Genomic DNA, 9259 nt, shown 5'->3' on the forward strand with positions numbered 1-9259 from the left:
AATTGCAGGGCGTTTGGCCAATGCAAAGGACCTTCCTGGTTTCGAGGTCTGTCACGCCACCGATCCTGTCGTGACCCAGGGAAAGACATTTTACCCGACTTTACTCACGTCACTTCGGTTGGGGACGGACAGGATGCTAAATGGGGTCGCGTGTTCGAGCCCGTAAAAGAACCCAGTTATCGAAAATAGTAAGTGTAACCTCCCTAGCCTGGTGTAGGTGAATCTAACTAAATCCGTCCTGACATGCAGATTGTACTCTTCTGTACAACCCTGGTGTGGTGGGCCATTAGGCGGTTTACCGGGTATGCAATGCAACAAACAAATGTGTGGTTATGAATGAAGACTTTTTTAAGGGGTTCGTTCAAAGCAAGGCTATTTGACCACTTCTAGGCAATGAACTAATTTCATGATTGGGGGGATAATTGTGCAAAAATGAGGTTGTGGTGAACACCGGGTTTGAAGGCCAAATGATTGTACATAGGAGGGAAACAGTTGTCATTGAGAGAGTGCCATAGTTTGGTAGTACGGAGAAAGAAATTGTTGCTGTAAAAGGACTTTAATTTGAGACTGATAATTGCACAGTATTACGATGTGAGTTAGAGGAACACCTAGTGGAGGGACAAGTAGTGGGATATCATCGGAGCAATTGCCATTAAAGTACCATTAGAAAATGGATAACTTTTCGCCTGTGAGAGAAAGGGTCTAGGCTTGATGCTAAGGGTCCAGGTTTGATGATAGCAGATTTCTGTAAATTCAACGGCCGAGGATTCGATTTGATAATTGACAGTCGATATAAGACAGTCATCAGGGCCACTGTCCAAAGAGAAGAGCAATTTTTGGCACATGGGCGGATGATGGGTTTGCACAGATATGTATGACGTCAGGAGTGAGTTGTCATCCCACCTGTTCGGCTGTAGTAGTCAGACTAGCCAGGTCTGCCTGGAGAAGATGACACTCGTCCCTCGCGTCTCGCCATGTCTTTGGAGTGTCCACTAACAGGTAGCAGGACTGCTGGTTTCTCCTCCATCCGTCAGGACATGGCTGCGAGGACACTAAAATCATGGAAAACAGTGTCATAGAAGACATTACTCTACAAATGATAAAAGATTGCAAAGGGCCAAGGATTTTCCCTCCTAGTAATTTGTCTTTTGTCAAGCTATTCGTACAGAATGCTATACAATTAAGCTCTCCATAAAGTACGGCCAAAAAACCGAACGGCGGTAACACCGGCTATGTAGACACAGATACAGATACAGAAAGTAAAAACAAAAAAGCCTGGCCCTGAGGTGTTGCCCAAAATTTTTCGTGCAACTTTTATTTTTATTTTTTTAATTGAATTTCTGCTATGATAAACATGTTTTGTGAAACGTTTTGGCATACAATGGCATATGCGCAATTGTTTTGTGTATTTTGTGAAATAGATGAAATATGGCAATTTTTCATGAAAGTTAGAACCACATCAACAAGTACATTAACATAGAAAATTATTGGATGGTTGCTTTCATAGACCCGTTAAGACAGATACATGACAAATGACATTCCTCAAAGTCCAGAAAAACAAACATCCCTGGACGAATCCTGATCAGGAAGCAGCCAATGGAAATAGATGTTAGCACAGATAGATCAGCTAACGTTATTCATCATGTCTACTGTAAGGTATCTCGGTATAACAAAAGCAAAAGCCCACGTCTGTGTCCCCTTCCTCGTGGTAATTCTGACCGGTACTATTCCATACCATATTCCGTATAAATGGCAACGATTATTCCTGAATACACGACAACGCGTTAGGTTTGGAACCACATGTATGGCAATTCCTTACGTTCGGTACCGCAATGTTAGCAGCGACACCTTAGCTGCAGTGTGGAATAGTACCAGACTAAACTGCCCTGAATTGAACTGAAACGTGAACCGAAACGTGGGCACTTAATTGTACTTAGATCCTGGTTTTGTATAAAGATTCAAGATCATACAGTGTTGGTTTCCGACAAAACGGAGATTTTGTTTGTGTGGCCGTTATCAAAATGTGAAAAGTCTGATCAACAAAATAGTTTGTTTGCTTTATACTAGGACAATACTGTAACAAATCAGAAGAGTTGAACGAAGTTGTTTGTAACCAAGGCCATGTCGATTCGATTATATGGATGACATCCACACGAGCATTAATTATTTGTTACAAAGAAAAAAGTTCTAGGCATACCGCAAATCATACAAAGCAGCTACAAGATGAATAAATGTATGCCGTGAATTTAAAGTAAATAAAATATACCGGAAAATTGATACAATTCCCAAATCAATGAAGAAGAGCTGCATAACTGAAAAATCAGGCTAACTGCAGATTCGTCTAAAAGCGCCAAATTTGGCACACAAATAGTCAAACATGTTCTAAGCAAATCTAAGGCATCTCAATTTCAGCGGGAGCACTTTAGCAGAACTTTGTATTTAGAGCCCATGGAAATGGAATAACCATTTTGGGGATTTTCTTAATGTGAAAGAATGTCGTGTGTTCAACCTTCTTGATCACCTAGATTTCATAATGCATGCATTTTTACAACATTTTTTTCGTTCTCACTCCTCTCGCATCATGTTTGGGATTCTCAATGGATGCCGTATATTTAATCGCAACAGCAAGGCCTGAATTCCACAAATGAAGGTAGCAATGTCTATAGATTAGCATCTGTCAACACTTCTTCCATTTACCTGGCACTATTGAAAAAAAACGTCACCCGACAAAGAATGAAAGATCACATCTTTTATCTACATATCTGGCGACAGTAAACTGAGCAGTGGCTGATCTGTACACTTAGGCCATATTCATTTGATGAATGACATCCTCTGGGAACTTTAAAACTAATGCGAGCGCGCGAATAAAAAAGATTGGAAAAAAGAATTGCCTTCGGTAGAAATCTAAGTGGTCGGTATCGTTGAACATGGACTAAAAAAGACACATAGTATGGTATACCAACAATACGATGTAGGGACCGGCACATTGTACGGGTACAAAACCGTTTTTTCTTCTTGGAACGGTCGAAAAATAAACAGACCTGACAGAAATCAGTGGAACGGGTAACCCATTTTCGAAATTTCCCCGATGAGAAAATTGACACACTATATCGGCTGGCCTTTGGGGGCTTACAGGGCAAAGAAAATAACAAGAGCGAAATCGAGTACAGTTTATAGTCTTTTTACCAAGTTTCTACAGAAGTAGTTAGCCTTGATTACATGAAGGTAGGATTTTAAAACGTCAGTGCGAGTCGGATGCTCCACCAAACAGATTGCTTTGTAGCGAAATTGACCATTGTTTTGAGTATTGACAATTTACAAGCAGGGTTTACACAGTCAGGTCCAGGTACAGGTCCGGACCTGGACCCAATCCTCTGGACCTGAACCTGTACCTGGATTTTCAGTACTGGTACCTAGGACAACGTCCTTGTTGGTACCCAACGCTACCAACAATCGATTTTTCATTTTTGTTCTTCCACATCTTATTCTTTGACTTTATATTTACTTTGGCATGCTATGATATTAGTTTTCTAATCCTTTTTTTTTCAATCTATGGCATATATGTTCTCATTTTACAGCTGCTTGGTCGAAAAACATTTTTTTTAGAAATGGCCGAACATTGATGCGCGCTCGGATGTCATCCATATAATCAAATCAACATGGGCTTAAAAAGTGCCTTCAAATATTTGTGATGAGATGAACTTTAGCCTTACTTTTAAACTTGTGTAAGGGGGCAGAGGCTGATGACCTAAAGGACAAAAGGCTGCTAACATGAGCTTTGTCTTGTTGACAATGTTACACTATCAGATCAGTGCTAGGAACTTGGGGATACCAAATGTCACTTAGTTTTAATTGAACTTCTATACCCATGGTAAAACTGTGTAGCGTTCGAAACTAAAACTCAGGACAAAGCATGGCGCTATTTTTCTAGCCGTTAGTGCAATGCGGCGTCGCTACGGCTCTCACGTTTGATAGTGGCAGTGCAGGGCAGAAAAGTGAGGAAATGGTTTCGACGTTCTTCGTTAGAATTCGCTGCGAAATGACATTAACTTGTCAATGAATACTCGTTAATGGCTTACAAACATAGGAAGTGATGTGCTTTGGGTGAAATTGTTTTTGGGCCTGACCGTTCTTTCTTGATATCCGTCCGCTTTGACTGTAAGCCGTCCTTTGACCTCGATTAAACTTTATGTTGTTATTATAGTTATGGGGAAAAACTTTAATTCAGGGGTTACATAAGTGCAGTCACAATACCGCGCGCCGTGAATTATAAGAAACTTTCACAATAATTTGACGCAATATTATGCAAATAAGGGACTAATTCCCATAATCGGCATCTGCTAATCTCCCACCTACCACAAACTACATAAGTATTTGAGTCCTATAATGGAAAACACTGTAAATATGGATTTTTCTCATTAAGTATGCAAGTTAGGTCCACCTTCGCATAATCTGCACCTCATTAAGTACATCTCTGCTAAAGATACGTACCTGCTAAATATCATGGACATCCATCGTTCCTATGTTTTATTATGCTCCTTGGAAGATGTTGACAAAATTGGCCCTGCACTTACAGAGCAAGCCGTTAGGGGGCCCAAACATACATAATTTCTTCCTTACATCATAGGTTCTGCTGCAGTACTAAGGTCACAATGTCACAGTGGCAAGAATTCTGGAAATAGCAAAATGTAATTTCCAACACCAAAATTGGACTCACCCAAATTTTCGACTGCACAGCATCAGTCTTTGTCAAGGAATGAACAATCCACTGCTGTCGTGACGTCACGTTATGCAGATAGAACAAGTGACTCAGTAAGCAGTGGATTATAGGTTGCAGGAAGCCTATGGCGCCCACCGTCTCTATTCAGGGATGGTTGTAAAGCTCTGATGTAGATGCTTTTTTTTATCCCTTTAGCAAAAAAGCAACATTTGGAGCACCATAGACTTCCTGCAACCTATAATCCACTGCTCACTGAGTCACTTGTTCTATCTGCATAACGTGACGTCACGACAGCAGTGGTGCAAAATGGGTCTGGTAAAAAAAAATTTCTATGGCCCTCCCCCCGCCCCCCAAAAAATTTCAATGGCCCTCCCCCCGAAATTTTTCCTTACCTTTTCTATTACACACACTGTGCATCATTAAATGATATAACGTGAGCAATATTATGCACGTTGGAGTCCTGCTGGGGCATATCTCTCCCAAAGTTTTACAACAGCCGAGTTTTCATTTTGATGACATGTATACAAACATGTAGCACTTGATGTTGTTACACTCGCACTGCAGCGGTTATAAGACTTACCTCGTCTGATATCACTTCTCCGACCTACGTGAAAAAAGTCTTACTGGGAACGTTACGCATTATCTCGAAACTGAGCGCTTGAACTTTCCGCCAGAGCGACGGCTAAGGCCGTCCAGGGATCGGAGGGCCGAAGGGCCGACCGGTCTAGGGGGTCGGAGAACGCTCCCCGGGAAATTTTGACATTTTGACCCTCTAAAACGTAATTTCCCGCATTCTGTGAGGGGAAAAAATTGTTAAGTAAACGTGGATTTTATGCCTCCATATCAACGCAGAGAAAAGCGGGTGGGGGAGGGGCGGTTCCACGGCGATCTTTTCCAATACACATGTTCGATATTAACACAAAAGAAAATAAATTAGTTTTGTAGTTGGAAGAGACTTGAGTATATTTTAGCGATAACGTTACTAAAACCGCTTCAAGACTGCTTTAATCATTCCAAAACGGGAGTTATTTCGGCCAACCAACAAACTTGCAGAAAAATTTTCGCGCCATCATGATTACGTCACATGCAGCAGAGCGGCCCGCTGTCACTGAAGCAAACATCGTAATGTCTTTTATAATATCCTGTTGCCGTCCGTGAACCATTCCGTTTACAAAAGGCCGATGCACGCAGGATTGATATTGATATCAATTTTGGTTTCTATAGTCTTCGTAATCTTCGTGCGAACAAGGAATCACACGAGAGGCGGCTGCAGCAAAATTCGTATGGTGAGGGCGACCTATATTGACGTGATCCTTGGGGGTCCGGGGGCATGCTCCCCCGGGAAAAGTTTGAAATCTTGACTATCAGAAACGATCTTTCCTAAATTTTGATGGGCAAAATTTGCTGGCAGACTAAGGTAAGTTTAATAGCCTTTCTAGTAGAACTTCACATGGTTTTAGCTCATTTTTGAGGGCGACGATGCCCTTACGTATTTTCACGATTTCGAGCGCCCAAGGCACGAGCCGTCGCAAGGTAGGTCTGGAGAAATGTTGAAATTTGGACCCTGTAAAACACGATTCTCTGCATTTTGAGGGATAAACTTTGCTGGTAGACTGTGCTTAATGTAATAACATTTCTGTCTGATTTTTGATGGCGACGAGCTCCGAAGCGTCCTGGGCGCCGGAGGCGCAAGCCATCGCCAGGGACGTCCAGAGGAAAATCGAAATCTTGACCATCTGAAACTTCATTTCCTGCATTTCAGGGGCACATTTTGCTTGTATTTATTAAGGCCCCTAAGGCAATTTTTTCAATGGCCCTCCCCCCGGCTCAAAAAAAAAATTCGATGGCCCTCCCCCCAGACCAAATTTTTTTTCAATGGCCCTCTCCCCCCTATGCACCAGCCCCCCCCGATAAATATCGTCAAGTCCCTTAGGCACGGTATTGTTAGTCAGAGGCCATCCCTTTTCTTTCACCACCTCTTACCTGACCACCCAAACTCATTTGTGAACTTGGTGAAAAGTCAGATAAGGTGCCTTTGCCAAAGACACAAAATCAGTAGCATGATAGGATGACCCTGATTTCATGGGCAAATACCTTGCAGTTACGCCGCATGACCCCATTAAGGTAGTATAATTGAGCTTTGCCGGTATAGTTAATTTTGTGAGTAGTAGTGCCAAAATAAAATAAAATAAGAATGATTGTAATCATTGTTTTATAATTTTTCGCCTCCCTTGTCTGTCACGTGACCCCGGCAGCTGTTGGCTGTGTCTTAATAAGACTCGTGCGTTTCACACAGTGATTCGTGCGTATTGTGTAAGGTTCGTAACGTTACGGCTAGTCATTCATGTATTTCCATAGAATTCTTACAAATCTCGTGAAATTCGTGCAAATGCTTATGATAAACACCCTTATTGTGGTTTAACAGTAGCAACGTACTTTTGTATTTTCTACGTTTACATTTGATCAAGGTGGGTGGGGCAATGGCGTATGGTATGGATCTGATAACCCATCAATCATTTGGTAAATAGTCATTCTACTGGTCACTGCTGCAGAACAGTGGTGGCATCTATAGTAAGCCATTGGGGCACGACAATCCATGGTATATATCTTATACTTGTGAAACGACTAATTCCAGAGACGATTCTACACCTTTCAGCTGTAACCTGTATGAGGCTATGCCCGTAAGGCTTATTCGGTGTGTTTTAACAAACGTGGCCTTGAAAAGGTGTATTTCATATTTTTCAACTGGCAGTTTGCTCCAACCAAATACTTAATCCATAGAAGTTGTAAAACCATATATTGGTCGGTCTGAACGTACGTAGATAATCATAATCATATGAATAATAAAAGCTATAGTTTTTATTTCAGAGTTCCCTCTGTACAATTATATCATCTCAACCGCGCATGTCGTATTTACTTTTACTGATGTATCTATGTCCCACATGCAGCCTGGATTATTATCTTAAGACACAATTCTAAGGTCAACTCATGCATCAACAAACACAACTGCAACAATAGCGGGCCCCAAATCTTATCATTTGGAGGTCTCATTAAAACTATTAACATACCAAATATCAACACAATACACCAAAGCATTCTTGAATACTGTTTGTAAACACAAAGTCACACATTAAATCAGGCAAAAGCATTACCCTCTGGCGAAGGCAACACGCTTGACCGTGCACTTACCGGAGTTCAGAAGACACACTAGCAGACACGACCCGAGCAGCAACATTTCAGACCGTCTTTTATCCACCATGACTCCGGCGTTTGTGCTGTGTTGTAAGGTACGGCCTGGCACCTAACCTTTGGCACATCAAAGTTCGTTTGTAGGCGGGGACGAATTCTGCGTTTGTGTAACTCATTTAGATAAGATTAAACATTTACAGGTGTCCCGGCATATTTAAAGCGTGGTGTTTTTCACCTGAACTAAAATTAGAATTAGAAATATAAACTAGAATTAGGCATATATAAAATGGGCACATTGCATGCACCTTTATCGACTCAGCATAAGTCCCTACTACACTACAAAAACAACACTGAAATAAAAGAGTAACATTTGGTGACACCAACATTGACTTAAGATATCGATTTTTTTAGCTTGTCTCTAGTTAAGATATCGGGGTTTGTATAGCTCGTACAGGAGGTGCCAGGTACTTGTCCGCGCTCCCATCCCTCGTCTACATGCTTTCGGTAGATGCTGCATTCGGACGTTTCCTCTTAAGCAGCGACCGCCCGAGATCCTTTCTCCTTTTGACACAATGCTTTAGCCAACAAATCAACAAAAACAGTGACAGAGACGACTTTTCACATTTTGCATTTTTTTTTTCTCTTACACAACTATGCCTATGCCAAGTATTGCATGTTTTAAAGTCACGTGTTCCACAGATTTGTCCTGGAGCATGTAGTGTTCACGTGGACTTTGATGTACTTTGATTGTACGACAGGTTCGTTCTAACCGTGCACAAAGGTTACTCAACCTTCGTTCTTATTGGCGTGTTTGTTTTGTGGTTGGTGTGAGCAGACGAAAATACGCCTGTTATCGTCACTGCAAATTTATTTTGTCACAGTGAGAGCTCGGCAAGGGATGTACACATCATGATGGGAGTGAGTGTTCAACATAATCATCAACCATTTTTGTTATGATTCGCTGATAAGGAGTTCGTCTGGTCGGGATTTCAAAAACAAATGAAAGATTCATAATTTTCTTTGGTAACGTCGCTTGAATGATATGTACTTTGAGCCAGCCCATTTTTTGGTGTTGGAAATTACAGTGTAACTTTTATTCAGGATATGTACTTAAGTGAAGCCAACGCAATGAAATGGTTGACATGGACACAATGTGGGGGACACTTGACGTGTCAGGGTTAAAAAGTCATCTGCAGTCAGCCTGTTTATACCAAAAGGTAATTATACAGATGGTAATACAATCAACTCTTTCTTTGCGTTGGCCAACGTTTGCGTAAGACATGAAAGAAATAATTTCAATGAATTTTCATTTAGCTACTCATTCATTGGAGCAATTACTTTATGACTAAT

General features: G+C 41.3%; 1 protein-coding gene across 1 annotated transcript in view; it reads right to left on the reverse strand.

The window, feature by feature from the left end:
- LOC118411508 overlaps positions 1 to 8008 on the reverse strand; it is a 71047-nt gene extending 63039 nt beyond the window's left edge. Inside the window, exons 1-2 of the mRNA XM_035813815.1 lie at positions 7910 to 8008; positions 904 to 1052 (exon numbers count right to left, since the gene is read on the reverse strand). Of these exons, the coding sequence (XP_035669708.1) occupies positions 904 to 1052; positions 7910 to 7979 (219 nt within the window). The 5' untranslated portion in view covers positions 7980 to 8008. The remainder of the gene's footprint in view (positions 1 to 903; positions 1053 to 7909) is intronic.
- Positions 8009 to 9259: the final 1251 nt, after the last annotated feature.

Source organism: Branchiostoma floridae, chromosome 3 (genome assembly GCF_000003815.2).
Source record: "Branchiostoma floridae strain S238N-H82 chromosome 3, Bfl_VNyyK, whole genome shotgun sequence".
In the NCBI taxonomy this organism is placed as follows: Eukaryota; Metazoa; Chordata; class Leptocardii; order Amphioxiformes; family Branchiostomatidae; genus Branchiostoma; species Branchiostoma floridae.